The following is a 17,069-nucleotide window of genomic DNA, read 5'->3' on the forward strand; positions in this document are numbered from 1 at the left end:
GACCCGATTCCAGTAAATCCGGTTCAAAGGATGCTGTATCATTCAAATGCTTCATAGAGTAGAGGAATCCAAAAGGATTCTCGACGATTGCTCATTAAACGTAATATAGAAAACTATATTAACATGAGTAGCACATTTTTCACGTACGTTTACTCCTGAGGAGTGCGGTAGACGGCATTTTGAACAACTTTCGATTCCGATTCGGCCATTTGCCGATACAGGAGTAGAGTTTCGAATAATCGGACTCGATCATGACTTGTTAACACGTGATAAAGGAGACTTTATCGACACTAGTACTCCGGGTTGTGGAAAACATTAGGGACTGACCACTCCAGTCCACTTAATAGGGTTTGGACTCTGAGGGATTGTAAAAGTAGCTTAATGGTAGAGCCAAGAGAATAATTTGTGCGTATTATTTTCCTGGGAAATTTTTCATGGTTCTACTGAACCAGCAATTGAAATCCGAAGGGATATATAAGTGTTAGCTGCATTTCGCAATTATGAAGACTACAACTACTGCTGGAAGTACATTAAATTAGACACCAAATAAATTGTTTATATCCGTACCCAAAAAAGAAGCCATACGGAAAATGTGGCTACAACTTGCATGTCGAGACCCAGGGTATTCAATAAAAACAACACTATTTTTGTGATGACCACTTTGATGTAAGCTTAATTTTGTATTCACAAAAACCCCCATATGGGATGGCAAGTTGGGGTCGACTTCTTCGTCGAAAACTAAAGAAACTGCATGCAGCTTTGCGTGAACCTTATGTTTCGGGCAAATTTTGACATAACTGTGCATAAGTTGCAATCACGCTCTCTGTACGACTGCACCCAATGTAAATTTCCATAAGAGCGCCCGCCATAAAAACTCAAGTTCTTTTTCCAAAAAAAAATTTACTACTTTATAAATTTAAACCTTTATCTACAAAATATTAGTAATGTAAAAAAGTTGCGCTTACGTAGAGACCTATCTTACTGAATCATCTTCACATGATAGCTTCGATGACCTAAAAACAAAGCATCTGTACACATTTCTCTTAAGTAACTACATTTCTTGTAAAAAATCTAAGCTTAACTTAAAAACCTACAAAACTTATATGGCAGTTTTACTATTTCTAAATTCTAATGAGGAAAAATCTTTGTTGGGTGCGAGAAATATTTCCAACATCATTACATCAATTTTTGTCAGATTTGCTGCTATCAGCTCTCGTATACCTACTTTCCATTCTTATCTGGTTTAAAAAACTAAACTTTAGGATAATATAATCACTATAAAATTGAAGCACTAAATTAAAAGACGTAGATAAACGCTATAAACGCACAGAGGATCGCTGCTTGAACCGCCAATTAGGATAATGACGTCACGCGCTCTGATTGGCGTTTGATATCACATGACAAATGTCGTTATTTTTTAATTTTATTTTTACTAAAATATAATAATTTCTGGTGTACATTACCAAATAAAGTTATTTTGCGATACCCTGGCACCTTACTCTATCTTATGAAACAGAAATTTGTTTATTCTTTTTCCACTGTCATCTACCCTATTAGAAGTTGTCGCGTTCAAGCTCATGGAAAGGCAATAGGCAATTAAACCAGAAATATTATTACCAATTTCATGATGAGACAATTTTCCTGATCACAAGGGACCGAGTAGAGCTTTGCATTTAATTATAGGGTCGAAACACAGGAATTCACATTGCGTTGTTTCCGTTTTCTTTGACCAATAAGATGTTTTTGTTGTTATTGTTGTTGCGTGTTGACGACAATATGCTGTTATGTGAACTTTCGGATTTGCGCGAATCGAGATCTTCTAATAGTGACAAAATGACGATTTGTTGATTTGGTTTGCACTTGCTTTACAGCTAAATATAGAGAAGCGACACCGAGAGAACATGAGATAGAGTGGTAGCGCCAGCTACTTCTTTCATTATAGCGTTGTTTATTATTTTGAAAGAAACTGCTTTAAACTTCTAGCACAATTATAGTTATATATAAAGTTTTGTCTTCAGATATGATACTATTTAACTTTTATTTGGCAACGTTAAAACATTATATACTATTAATTAATTATGACAATTCCATAACCTTTTTTTTAAAGCTATCTTGATATTGGATTGATAGGCATGAGGTAAGTAATTAAAGTTTTTTTCTTTAGGTTATCGATTTCGCTACCTTTATTATAGCATCTTCGGTCCTTTGCTGAAATATAATTACTTACCTGATGCCTATCAAGCCAATTAAGAAAGGTAATTACCTACTATGGAGACATACATCAAATACTATCTTGATATTTTTTAACAACAATTTAAAAGTATACGTCCAATACCTCCACATACCACTATGTGCATGCGCACATCCGATTTTCACTATATGCCATAAGTTGTCTTTTACGGGAAGCATCTGTGGTTAACATTTCAACAAAATATATTAATAAATAAGAAAGTTGATATTGTGCAGCCTGCGGGTACGCACATTCATCGTCAAGAGTTTTCTTGGCTCAATTGCTACCGAATTAAAAAAGAACGAACTAAATATATTGAAGATTGTAGGAGCAGTTAAGGACTCGGACGGAAGTGGCTGCAATAGCGCACCCAATTTCGTTAGAAAATGCGCTAAAAATACAGTTGTTGTTGTTCTTGTTGACAAGTTTTAAAATGTGGTCAGTGTTAGTGTGCAAGGAATCGCAAATGCAATTTTGAGAAAGTACATGTTAACACAGTTCTAAGGATTTTAAATGAAAGGAGTGCTTGCGCAACTAATGATAAATCACATTTGAGACACATTTTCATTTATTTACACATAAGACTTACAAGGATATTAAGTGCAATCAGTGCAATTAAGCGACTAGTAATAGCTAATAGAGTTCATTTAACGTAAAGCACATTTATAAACATACAAGATGTCCACAGTTTTAATATGTGGCCAGTGCTATTCTAGTGGGTAGTTACACGTGTTACCAATATTGTATTACCAACTTATGATTATAAAAAAGCCATAATTTTTAAAATTTCATTTTTGGCATTTTTCCGCATTCGCACTAAATTGTACAAAGTACTCATGTGGAATAATTAACTTACCGAACTGGGTAGGCAAATAACTATTACAGTGCGATTTGTGCCGTACATACCAAAGGTGCATTTAAACGCAACGTTAACCTGATAAGGCGGGTGAATGGAATTAATTTTCGGCATATTTCCTATAAAAGTACCTACCTTAAATTTATATTGATTTTTAGACCAAAGCAAGTACTACATCAAGCACTTTCATTCATAATATATTTACAAGTCTCCTATCTTACTTCCCATAATGCATTATTGTAATTTTCCTTTCTGGAAATTAGCTTAATTTGATTATAGCGTAGTGTCTATTTTCGAAAGAACTTCAGTTGGTATCGATTTATTTCAGAGACTTGCTATAACATTTATTTGTATTAGCAGACCCCAAACAAATGTGAAATACATATAATTAATTACTTGGCAAATCAAAATCAATTAACACGTTATTGAATCAGCAAGGTAATTATTTTAATAAAATCGATATTGGAATGCCACAATAAAATAGCGCAATAAATAAATACTTAATCTAAACAATTAATTGTTCATGCATTTCAAGGTTCCCTTTTCCCATCCACCACGCCCTATTGTGAATCAATCATTATTATAGAAATATTGACAAATCAGTCCAATTTTTTTATCTCAATTAAAAGTACAAATTTGTGTTCATTTTACTTTCAATGAGATGAGAGCAACACATCCACATTGCATTTCTTGGTAAATGTTTTTGTTATGGTAATTTGTTTTGTATTCGTTGACGAATTTAATTGTTTTACCTAAGGTCAACAAATTTAAAACAACCTGACGTTCCGGCGGAACTATACTGAATACACCCTCAGAACTACCAATTAAGAGTTTGTTATTGTATGCGTTTTAATTTGCATGCGGGTCGTATACGGTGCAGAATATTCGACTGCTGATATATGATTGATGAGTGCCTTTCCCTTTCAAATATTTAGATCTCGTTCATCATTCCATTATAAACAACTACCCACCTATCCGCGTTATCCCTCAAGACAAATAAAACGGTCCTTGAGAATTGTCAATTCTTTCCTAAAAGTAGCGTATTTTTAGCGCATTTATATAGTCAATCTTGCAATTGTTTACTAATTACCGTAAAAAGTAGCTGATGGTAGCTTCCAGGCATGAATTACGACACGATGCTTGACAGTACAAAATTGCATGTCGGAAGTGGAGTCAAAACTTTAAAAGCGAAGTGGGAATGTGGTAGCCCCCGACACGATCTTACTGATGGTGGAGTCAAAACTTTAAAAGCGAATTGCGGGTGCACGCGGAAAGTGGGAAGCGGTTAGTGAATGTAGTAGCCTTTGACAAGATCTGTTATTGATGGTTGAGTCGAAAGTGGCTAATAGAATACTGATCTGCCACACAAAAATGCGCTGAAGTCCCTTCGATCTCAAACGAGGACTTTGATAATTTTTTTTAATTTTCTTGTTTCATTTATATACTCAATCTTGAGGCAATAAATGCAAATACTAATTACAAGTAAAAAGTGAAGGAGTACATTCCTTAGAGTTTAATCATCATATACCTATAATGGTCTTTGCAATGCTTCTAGAAGTTAATCGGGCATGAATTACCTTGTCCTTGCAATTTGGCACGATGCTAACGGTGACAGTACAAAATTGCAATTTTTTACCATCGTGTCAACTGCTCTTTAATAATGTTTACTGTGTACTTTTGTTTTGTATTTACTTAAGAACTTTAACCCTAGCGCCTAGCGGTGCTGTTATATGCAAATTGTATGTTCAATGCTAAATACAATTCATAGCGATAACGCCTCCCTCGATTTTTAGAAAGTCGGCGATCTCTACTATCACCACTCAAACCCCAATTTTTCATGGACCAGAAATGCTTCAGTCTCGGACTCTCGGTCGACTTTTGGTAAGGATTTAAGGAAGTCCGCGAGTTGTTTGTCAGTAGATATTACACATACCTGCTGCGCGTATGAAACGTTGCACTCCGCGTCGGTGATGGAAAGGACCGTAGTCCTCTACGTTTTGGCATCTCAGGACATGGATGAACTCCCATGCTATTCCAATAGATAAACTTATTATAGTCTTGCTGTACCTACTTGATATCGTAATATGTTCCTCCCTCTTGATTAGTTTCATCCTCTTGTTCTGTTTTAGGAAAGATGCCCCCTTTTGATTTCCAACGAGGTTTAAATAGTCGCTTTCGATGAAGGGCATCATTTTGATTTGTCGTCGAGCAAGTGTCTCGATTCGCATAAATCCATAAACGTATATCGAGTGATTTCCTTGTCCTTTTTCCTTGCCCTATGTGCAACTTTCATTCACATCATTTGATAGCCCATAATCAATAATTGCAAAATAGAAAAAGACATTTTGGTTTCAATACCATATAAATCGTGATAAAGAGAAGACTTTATGCGATGAGTTCTACCCAGCCTAGTTGACATTCTTGTTTTTCTGTTAGGCAATGTTTATCTTGTTAATTGTTATCCAGTTGCCAACATTAAGCGTGATTTGCAAAAAAAAATTAAATCAATTTACTAATACTATATTGTTAATAGAATGTATAAATTAAATTTCACATTAAACATTATTTTAGATTAAATTTGTCAGAATAGCAATTATTATAATAATAATATTTGCAGAAGCTCCCACGAAGTTTCGAGAAATTACATACCTATTTGCTCAAAGTGGAGCGCTAATTGTATAATTAGTGCAAATATGTGCAAATTTGAAACTAATTTCAAGTATCCAATGCGAAAGAAATGCCCATTTCAATTCTAAAACAAATTCGCTATGATGTAATCTTCAATTTAGGTTATCTCATGCATTTTGATGCAATGTGCCAATATTGTTTTCCCGTGCTCATGTAGTAAACATGATAATGGAACGTTAATCTTTTTAATAAAAACAAGGTGTCGTATTATGACCACCGGCGGATTAGCCGACGTTGGGTTTATTATTTTATTATTATGCCTGATATTTATTACTATGTGACATTCGTGATTGAGAAGCAAATACAATTGTGCATTTTAAAAGGAGACAACCAACGCAGGAGAACGTCTAAACTCATTACTTCGAGTTTCAATATGTTCAGAAGGTGGCAATTAGAACTCCATGCGTTTCACCCTATACTTTCAGCTTAATCGACGTGTACTTGGATGCGATTTACGAAGGAAAAGAGAATCGACACCCCACAAATCAAGGGGCTAGCAATCTGCGCGGCAAAGTTGCTTGATGAAATGTCCATCAATAGATGGAGTTTCAAAAGTTACGGGGGCTCTTCAACAAGTAATAAACCGTAGACGTAGACAATAATAATGCTTCGTAATGGAGAAAATAAATCGTTAGACCATCTAGTATCATCGCCTTGCATCAACACTTTTCATGATTTGTTGTAATTATAGATAGTTATTAAGTTAACTACTATTTTTATTACCATTATCTTCGTGTGTTAATAAATACTATTTATTTCTATATCGATCATTGTCTCTTTTAGAGTTCAGGTCTAGCCTAGTTAAACTAACTAATCGAACAGATTAAAATCAAGATTCTTTTCAAATTTTCCAAAAACAAAGTTTGGAGTCGTTCTTATGATGGGAAGCGTATATTATAAACTAACAATTTTGCACCCTCGTATTACCTGGAAAATGTATGTTTGGGTCCCTTGTTAGTACTATGTACTAGTTTTTTTACTTACTCAATTGTTACACTCTGTATAGGTAATATGACGCCTTCGTTATTGCATCAAAGTCATTTATTACCGGAATTTTATGGCAGAATAAACATTTATAGCTACTTATTTGATAAGTTTTTATGTTTCGTTTACGCTTTTGTTTGCTTTATTGCCGCCGTGCGTATTTTATTAGATATGCTTATAGATCGGTGATGATAATATGTATGGTACACATTTTCTGGAAATAAATTATGAATGGTACGTAACTTTATATTATATACACAATTAGGTACGTCAATTTGTTATCATTAATCAATACCAATGAAGTTATGTAAAATGCGCTTTCATAATTAAAAAAGGTGAAAAAATTAAAAGTCGTGTAATTGTTGTAACGTTATTGTTCATTAGTATTGCACAATAAACGTCCTTGGATTTTCTAGTAAATGGTATTTGAGCACGACTGCCACCTATATACGGCGATTTGGGGATTCCTCGAAAGGGGGGTTCTCTACATATAAAGTATAGTTTACTGATAAAAGACAACCGGGTTGTGAAAAAAACTTCGCAATTATGGAAAATAATAAGCGTTATTGCATTTTGTTTTTTAATCAATAAAAAGAACAACACTGTGGGATCTCCACCTGAATAAATAACTAATTATTATATGTATATGTTATTATAAAACCCTATAATATTTATTAATATAACTACGGATACGCTCTTGAAATATTCGAGGTCGTTAGAACAAGATTGTACTGTAATTTTAATTTGATTTAATTATAATTTTCTACTTCCAAACCACGGAAAATGTTCGTCATAGTCATAACATAAAGGACAATAGAATGAAGAAAAAGAGTCCGTTTTGAATAAATATTATGTCATAAAAGAGTAAACGTTTGAATGCAGTAGTTAACAATACAGAAGACGTTCCTGAACTTTATTTTATGCATTAAAAACTAATTATAAATTATATTAGACATTGGTAATACTTAACAGTATTCGCATTTCCCAAAACCTAGCTTTATGGTACTTAAACCCAATTTAAAATTTCATTAACGAACGCCAACTGTTGTGAATATGAATAGAAGGTGGTATAATTAGCAATATAATATAATCTCGTAATATAATTCAACCCCCTGTGGGTTCGAGGAAAGAATTGGCCCATTCCCACCATGGAGATCGTAGAAGGTGATCAATGGATCCAACCATCTCTCCTTCACTTCTATCAAAATTTGCGCTGCTCCTCAAATCACCATCCTGGTTCCATTCCTCATTCCTCCATCTCTTTCTCCCGAAATCCTAAGGTGTGAGCATGCCGAGGGGATGCGAGTTACCTCACCTAAAGAGGCGTGTGGTCTCTGCGACAAAGGGGCGTAAAAACATAAATAGATGAAGAAACCTGTATAGATCGTGAACCCCAGATGTGTAGTGGCATTTGCCCTAAGTCGCACCCCGCTTCGACGGGCTGTCCCATGGATTTGGGGGGGGGGCATCCTTCAATTACACTAACTGGTGGCGACAGCAGCACCGCGACGCAAGATGTTACTGCTATTGAACCCTTCTATCGAGGAGGAAGAGTGGGTTGATCTCCTGTTATTACACGGTTGAGTCCTCGCTTAATGAATAAAAGTAATATAGATAGTAACACTAAAACATCCAGTGAGGATGAAAATGCCCGTAACAAAAGTTTTACCCAGAAAATAACGATGACATAGCTGTTGTACAACAGGAAATAAGAAACAAAAATGAAACAGTGGAAGACGTTAGAACAAAGAATAAACGCAAACGCACAAGACCAAATCGTAGACAGAATCAAAGTGATGAGGAAAGAGAAGAAGAAAGTGCAGCACTGGTGCAGATGTGCAATTATTAAGGAACCGCCACTGCCTAAGCCTAACCTTCAGTAGTATGTTAACATAAAACGATGAATAGTGCACGTGCACTCCCAAACGTACATACGCGTTTAAAAAAACGAAAAAGCAGATAAAAACCCTTCTTTTTAGAATTTATATTGACTTGGCGACATTGGGCGACATCTGTTCAATCTGGGCGACTCGTGATACGCAAAAGCTGGCAACACTGTTTATACGTACAACTTGAGCCATCAGAAGTTTGGCACATAAGCACAATTGAATATTGTGTACGTGTATTACTACGCATTACACATTTTTTTACTTCTGTGTTAGATTACACTTACCGGACTAATTTATTGTTACGTAAAATCTTTTAAATAAACCTTTTTCCATGCATTCTCTGGAAGAAAAACTTTAAATAAAGCAATAGGGAATATGCATGCAATTTTTTAAATTTTTTAATCGCTTTTTTACATCGTTCTAACATAGTAAAAAGAGTAAACACTGTTAGAACAATTCAATTTAACTTGTAAAATAATATTTAAAACGTTGACTTTATTCGATGTGTTTAAACGCCGCCACATTTTCAGCGGGCCTTGGATGACGTCACAAGCCACGACCAGTATTTGTTTACTTTTAGTGTTGATTTATTTAAACAGATTTTCAGTTGTAATAGCTATTCAGACCATGGAAAAAGCTAAAAAACCATTTTATAGGTATTGTCTTGTACAAAAGTGCAAAAACACTATTAGAAATATTCCCGATAAAGTGTATTTTGCAGTTCCAAAAGGACGACTCCCAGAGCGTTCTCAATTTTTTTACAGTCAGTGAACCCTAAAACAACCTTTTTCAACAATTGTGCCGTTGATTCTTGCAAATCGACGGACTATGCAATTTTGTTTCAAAGTCCGATGAATTTTCTTATTAGTTAACAAATTGAATAATTTCCAAAATACTAGTCCAGTAAGAATAGATCAAAAAATGGCAAATAGGGGAACTAAATCATGCATTATACTAATTCCTTCGGAAATGTGTAGCAGAAGGTTCCCTGATCAACATATAATAAAGTCCCCCCGACTTCCGGGTGTGCTAGAGGGGTGAGGGGGAATACCGTGGTTTTGATGGTCACATTGTATAGTTTTTTACTTACAATTCGAAAACGGTGCGTCATAGAAAAAAATTCTTTTCAATATAAAGCTCATTAAATTTGCTACAACTTTGATTCTATACACTTTCTTTGTTTTTGACCCACCAAGATTGAATATGTGGATTATACACATGCATGACCGTACTAGCCACCTCGATACGTATAGCGGGATTTACCCTCATTTACCCTCAACAGCGGTGGGGTGGTATGAGAGGATAGAATCGAATGCTCCACCCCATCAAGACTAGCGACCCGCGTACTTTAACGGCCCACCGGTCCTCTAGGACGGCGATGAAGAAATCACTTTTTCGAACAGCGAAGATTAGTCTTAGGTATTGTTAATATGCGTTACACATTGCATAAAGCACGATCCCCTCCTTTATGCAGTTACGATGAGGTTTCTTGGAGGGAAAAAACCACAGGAAATCATGATGTAGGTGTTGGTCATATACTACATTGATATGTATCCACATATGAAAATATTTAATCTTGGATAGTCAATACATAAAAACGATGCGTTTTTTCCGTTTTTTCCTAATTATGTATCCACTCAAAGTTATAGCAAATTTAGTAAGCTTTCATTTTTAGGTACCTACAACATTTTTTGCTATAGCGTACCTTTTCCACGTTGTAAGCAAAACACTAAAAAATGGGACCTCAAAAGCCGCTCTCACTCTCCTCCCCCCTTTAGCACAGCCGGTAGTCGGGGGGACTTTACTTTATGTTGATTGATTGAGGGAAACGTCCCTTACACAATTCTGAAGGAACTGGTAATACATGAATTAGTTCCTCTATTTTTCCTATTCTGACTGGGCTATACCACACGAAATGTAAATCTATAGTAGGCGAATGGAAAGCTCTCTCGGAAAGACCTACATTAAAAAAATACGTCCAAATCCGAGTTCACGAGAAATCAGCTTTTGACTTCGGACTTGTTTTCGACACAACAAAAAAATGATTTTGCAAATCGGGTCGCATCGAACGATTCATTAAAGGGTGAGCTTTTTAATGCTTCTATTTTACCAAAATGTAGGTATGATTTTTATTAATCAGAACGCCAAGCGCCTATTATAGAGTTACCTTCCTTGTTATATTTCGGGAGTTATTCAATTTGTTAGTTAACTAAAAAAAATTCACAGACCATCAATTTGCAAGAATCATAGGGATAATTTTTGAAAATGGTTGTCTTAGGATTCCACCATCTGTAAACAAATGTAGAACGCTCTGGGAGTCGCCCAGTTTAAAAGACCAAGTATCGTTTTGTAAATTTGTTTACTTAATTATGCAAAAACTATCAAATCTACGGTGATCGGGTTTGTCATATTGTTTTGTTATCAAAAGAAGTGACCAAATACGGATTTTCAAAAAGATCGGATGAATTTTACTTAGTAATAACCAAGTGGAAATTATAAAAGCACTAAACCTTCCCCATACTTCATTTAATTGTTTCAGATTTTAAATTCAGACATTATGTGACAGCACAGCGACTATAGTTTCGACCCTGAGGTCATTATCAAGCTGAAAATTTATATAATTTAACTAATTTGAAAACAATGATTAGTTAAATTATATAAATTTTCAGCTTGATAATGACCTCAGGGTCGAAACTATAGTCGCTGTGCTGTCACATAATGTCTGAATTTTAAAATCTAAATAATTAAATGAAGTATGGGGAAGGTTTAGTGCTTTTATAATTTCCACTTAGTCAATTTCACCCCGTTTTGAGTCGTTATAAGATGGATAGCTACCAATTAGTAATAACCAATTGATCATCTTCGGGATTGCTTTTTTATATTTTTCCATAAAAAACAATAACATTTGAAAATGAACGTTTCACACCCATTGTATCTTATAGAAAATTCAATTCTAAACCAATTCATTTCTCTTCATTTTTTCCCTTAGAGCAATAGTTAACGCGATAATTGAAGTCAAATGCGACAAGAAACGACATCTTGCCATTTTTTCATCGTTTTTTGTCTATACATAACAATATATTCCGGGAGTTTTCGGTTAGGGGGACTATGATTTTCGGATTCAGCGGATCTTTTTACATAGAAAATACTTGATTTCGTTGAGTGAAATGACAACACCCAGCTCAATCTGCCCAAACTGTAATTTGACTGCACTAAGTATTATGAATATTGACACAACAAAAATGCGATCGCGTGGCATTTGACGTCACTTTCATTCGTCCAATGGTGAAGCGTTTCGCAATTTTGAATTTCGTTCGCTTATTTTGCACTTTTGAATTAACATTTTTAGCAACAAACTAAATAAGAAAGTAATGGTTTAAGTATAATGTCAGGACAATAAATATTTGCCGGAGAAAGAATCAAGTAAATTTAAACCACATGCATATTCCCTATTAATACGCAGCAGGCCGATAGCGGACTTAAATAATGTTAAAAAATATGTGTCTGAATCTTCTAATTCTAAAGGAGGGCACGACGATAGCGATTAATCCGAAAATGGAGGAGTATTCAGAGAATTAATAAATTTCAGTACTTGTTTAGATAAAGATTTGAATAGCTATTTGTACAACTATTAGTGTTGAAAGTTCAGCCTCATTAATAACACTCCAAATAAAATTGATGCTATATTGTTTATAGAACAATTTATATTTTATATGCACGGACCCCCAATATAACTTCTACTCTTCTAGATGGCTCCAAATCCTTCCTCGAGGACCTTTGCATTCTCAGCGAAAAGAAACATCAAACAAATTCCTGTACTATTTACGAAAAATGGCAGTTCTTCAACAGAAAAACATACCATTAATTATCAGCAAGAAATCTTTATACTTGGAGCATATCATATGTCCTCTAAATATTCAGGATACAAGGTACAACACTTGCTGAACATCTGAATTAGCACATCCGAGACCGTAACAGGTATCTTCGTTGGAAATTGGAAAGTGTACACTCCTACGATTCCTATCCGTTCCTAGCAGTCCTCCACTTTTCCTGTCAGAACTGTACGTTTATTCATTAGGACTCCACTCGTAAAACACAACAGATAAACTACCTATCTTTTTCTTTGCAGCACTGTTTGCATTGTAACTTGCCCTAGCGATAGAACAATCAGACTGTTTGGCACAGAGTCATAGAGTAAGCTGTTGGTAACTGTGCACACGAGGTACATACATATTTCGGTATCTCGGCACTCCGCGTTCACCCGTGCTTTAAAATACAAAAAAAATTAAACTACTTTTAGGGTGGTTAAAAAAGTTAAAAAGACAAACTAGGTACTCTTGAACTTTTAGGGTCTCTCTTTCAATGTAATTGCTTTCCACCCAGAAAACATACCTGTCAATAAACCTAAACCAATATAAATGCTACATGATGACCTACTTCCAATGATGCGCTTTTGAAAGTCAAAATTTCGTAATTTGTTTTGTTTTAAGATAGCCACTGCACTGTAAAGGTCAAGGTAGTGGTATTTTTATAAAGAGCAACACTTTTGACATTTCATCTGTTATTTTCGTTTTATCTATTTTAAATTTCGGTACAATTCATAAACGTAGATAAAACACAAAAAAAGGAGATACCCGTAAATGTCAATTTAAGTCGCACCCACTGGCGTAGATCCTTTAAGGCGGTTTGCCTCGGTCACCTGGCGACCATGAGAATACTCTTACTACTATTTTACCGGACCTCAAGCTAATTAATTCGTAAACGGCTAAGTTTGTGGCCTAATTAAAAAGACGTGTTTGGTTTCCAACGTGCTTATACGACAAAACAATCTAAACGGTATGGTATTACCGAAATTCGTATGAAATTAATTACCTATATTCGAGTGAAATCAAAAATTAAATATTTTGCGTAATTTTATGTGGTTCTTAGAATCCCATTGATTATGTACTTGCCGTCTATTAATAATACGATTCTTGAAAAAGAAGGTTTACGTCGAGTGCTCATCAACTTATCTGTCTAATGAACAAAAAATCAGTATAATTCTACGTTTGAACGCAAAGAAAACTGGTTTCACTACCTGTCACAACGGAAATAAGTAGCGCTTCGCTTATTATGTAATCAATTACTGCGTCCAAATTATGAACGTTTGGTTTTTGCAAGGTTTATAATTGCAGGTTAGCGCTTTCTCTGTAATACTTGAAAACTTCAACTTTATTGCGGCTTTCAGCAATTTGGGAAAACGTCAATACACAAGGAAAATTGCCTCCACGTTCTGGAAGCTATAATTCAATTTGGACAAAACTTATCGACAGATTTGACATTTTATGCAAATTAACTTCATTTTTAGAAGGATTCCACTTTACCATTAAGTTCTCTCCATCGCTCTATTGCAGCGATTCTCAAAGTTTTTTTCCTGTGGAACCCTTTGAACTTCAGTATTTTTTTGTGGAACCCCAAAATATAAGAGATTAATGTAGTAATAAAATATTTAAATAAATTGCAATTCGAAGTAAAAAACCTAAAAATCAACTAATGAGAGGAATGTGTTTGCTTTCTATTCCTACAAAGTTCTTTTATATTTGGTTGTATTGAAGACAGTTGACGCCTCATGTCCGCTTCTGCGTTTAACCTGTTTCGGTATTTAGTTTTTGTTGCTGCGTATGTTGAAAAACCGGTTTCGCACAAGTAGGTGGTTGCAAATGGTAGGAGTATTGTAACCGTTTTTTTTTATAACAGTTGATACTCGTCTTTCAAACTGCACCAAAAATCTACAAGAGGTAGCTCTTTGTAAATGGATTGCATTGTAGTATCCGACACCATCTCTATAAAGTTTTCATACTCCGAAGTTGAAAAGGAAGTAGGTTTTTCAGTAATATTAAATGGATTTCGAACCCACAGATCATTTTCCAGTTTTTCACGTTCTTCATTGGGGAAGTACTGCGTTATTGAATCAACCAAGCCTTCCAGATGCTGGACAATTTGTTCATACTGCTTATTTGTGATTTCAGTACCTACTTGTTCCAAAAAATCATGCAGAGTGGGAAAGCAATCTAAATCTCGACGACGTATGCAACTGGTCCAAAACTGTAATTTTCTGTTTAATGCCAAAAGCTTATCATTGGCATTGAAAATATTAACTTGTTTTGCTTGAAGTGCAAGGTTAACTTCATTAATTTTTGAGAAAATATCAGCTAGATAGGCAACTTTAAAAAACCATTCTTGATCTGACAATCTGTTTTTCAAATCAAAATGGTGATCAAGGAGAAATACACGTACTTCATCTCTCAGCTCAAAAAAACGCACCAATATTTTTCCCCGGGATAACCATCTTACTTCTGTGTGAAGCAGCAATGAAGAATGAAGGCTTCCCATATCATCACACAGAATTTTAAATACTCGGTTGTTCAGAGGCCGTGATTTTATAAAATTTATTATCTTAACAACTTCGTCCAGGGTGTTTTTTAAATCAATAGGCATTTTTTTCGAGACAAGTGCTTGTCTATGTATCACGCAATGACTACTCGTACAGTTCTTTGCCACTTGTTTAATCCGAGCCACAGCACCAGCAGTTTTGCCAACCATGGACTTTGCACCATCTGTACAAATATTAATGCAGTTTTCCCACGGTATATTATTTTCCTCAAAATACGAATTTTGCATATTGAAAATTTCTGCTCCAGTTGTATTGGTCGGTAATGATTTGCACAAAAGAAGATCTTCTGCCATGGACTTTTCGTGCTGATATCTAACTAATACGAGTGAAATTGCGAGACCTGCCACGTCTGTTGATTCGTCCATTTGTAGAGCAAAGTTGGATGATTTGAGACGCCATATAAGCTCAGTTGTTACATTGCCTGCTAGTTCCTTTATTCTCCGAGAAACTGTATCATTTGATAAAGGAATTTTATTTATTTCCTTTGCAGACTTCTCGTTGAGCATACACCTAGCCATATTAATCGCACATGGCTTGATCAGCGTCTCGCCTATGGTATGAGCTTCGCCGGCCTTTACTATTTGGTAGCTAACTAAAAAAGATGCCTCAGTAGCGTTTTCATTAACAGTGTGTGAGGAATCGAACATGAATTTTTGCACCTTTAAAAGTTCATCGCGTTTGCGTTTAAAAAATTCCATATTCTTATCTTTAAACTCCTGATGTACAGATTCCAAATAACGTCGCAATTTAGCTGGCGCCATTGAACTGTTTGGAAGTATTTTGCTGCACATGACACATTGTGGGTTGTCGTTAGCGTTTATAAATCCGAAACTAATATAGCTTTCATCGTATTTTCTCTGTTTTTTCACAATTTTACGCGGTTTGTCGACATCACAACTGGTATGCCTTTCTACACCGACTGGATGTGTATCTGAATCGATCATTGTTTCTGTGGTACTATCTGATGCATGAGAAGAATAGCTTGCGAATGAAATTCAGAGGTTGAGCGTTTTAATGTACCCTGTTTAAGCCACCGTTCCATTTTTCGTCACACGTCACACAAATACGCACTGAGTAACAAATAACTACAGAACTACACTACAGTGTAGTTTCAGTATTACTGCTTTAATTTAGCCGTTTAGAGCGTCATTAAATGCGCGCGTCTCTCCCACCACATTCTCGCGTGAGCTGCATTCCGTTATTCAGTTATTCAGTTATTCCAGGAAATTTTTCGCGGAACCCCAGGTTGAAGCGCGTGGAACCCAAGGGTTCCGCGGAACAGACTTTGAGAAACACTGCTCTATTGTATAGGTACACTTTTTAAACTCCCGTACCTATACCTTCCAATTGGACGTCTCGTATTAGTCGGATAGCTTGAAGTGCAATTCAGTGATGGGTAATGACTTTGTACCCTTTAAATAAAAATATAAGCTAATCCTAATTTTTTATTTGCATTTTATTTTATATATTTTTTAATTATTTTTCTAGAACTCTTAAGATGCTACAGAATACTGATGTTAAAGAGATACTAGTGCTTAACTTATTCTCCTGCATTCTCACTGTAAACATGACCCAAGATACATTAGAACAATCCCTCTCGGCTCGGTCAATATCCAAAAATGAATAAGATTGTTTAGTCTAGAACATTCCGAAGCGTTCTAGAATAATTGTCGTTGGCTATATAAGCGGGTGCAGTTGTGTTTCAGTCAGTTCCAACATCGATGCGTTCTTGTTATGTTATAAATTTTGAGTGATAAATATTGTAATAACTATTGTAAATTAATCCATTTTATGACTGTTGTAAATTTATTGTTAATTAATTGTAAATAAACGACGTAATTAAATTTACGTTATACCGGTATCAAATGTCGGGTAGTGTGTAAGTGAACAATTATTGAAAGTTTATGCCAGTAGAGAACAGATCTACGCCAGGAAAAATGAGACAACTGCTCCAGTTAATGCAAAATATCGAATCCGGCCAATCTGAAA

The 17,069-nt window shown here is 35.3% G+C and overlaps 1 protein-coding gene across 1 annotated transcript; it reads right to left on the reverse strand.

Moving 5' to 3' along the window:
- Window positions 1–14,374: 14,374 nt before the first annotated feature.
- LOC116166432 (zinc finger BED domain-containing protein 5-like) lies at window positions 14,375–16,024 on the reverse strand. Its single transcript, XM_031481383.1, has one exon. The coding sequence runs from the start codon at window positions 16,022–16,024 to the stop codon at window positions 14,375–14,377; it is 1,650 nt and encodes a 549-aa protein (XP_031337243.1).
- Window positions 16,025–17,069: the final 1,045 nt, after the last annotated feature.

Source organism: Photinus pyralis, unplaced genomic scaffold, assembly GCF_008802855.1.
Source record: "Photinus pyralis isolate 1611_PpyrPB1 unplaced genomic scaffold, Ppyr1.3 Ppyr1.4_LG3b, whole genome shotgun sequence".
Lineage (NCBI taxonomy): Eukaryota > Metazoa > Arthropoda > Insecta > Coleoptera > Lampyridae > Photinus > Photinus pyralis.

Bases quoted from the DNA above. Each gene is read 5' to 3' on its own strand.
- LOC116166432 (XM_031481383.1), bottom strand. From the start codon at position 16,024: ATGATCGATTCAGATACACATCCAGTCGGTGTAGAAAGGCATACCAGT.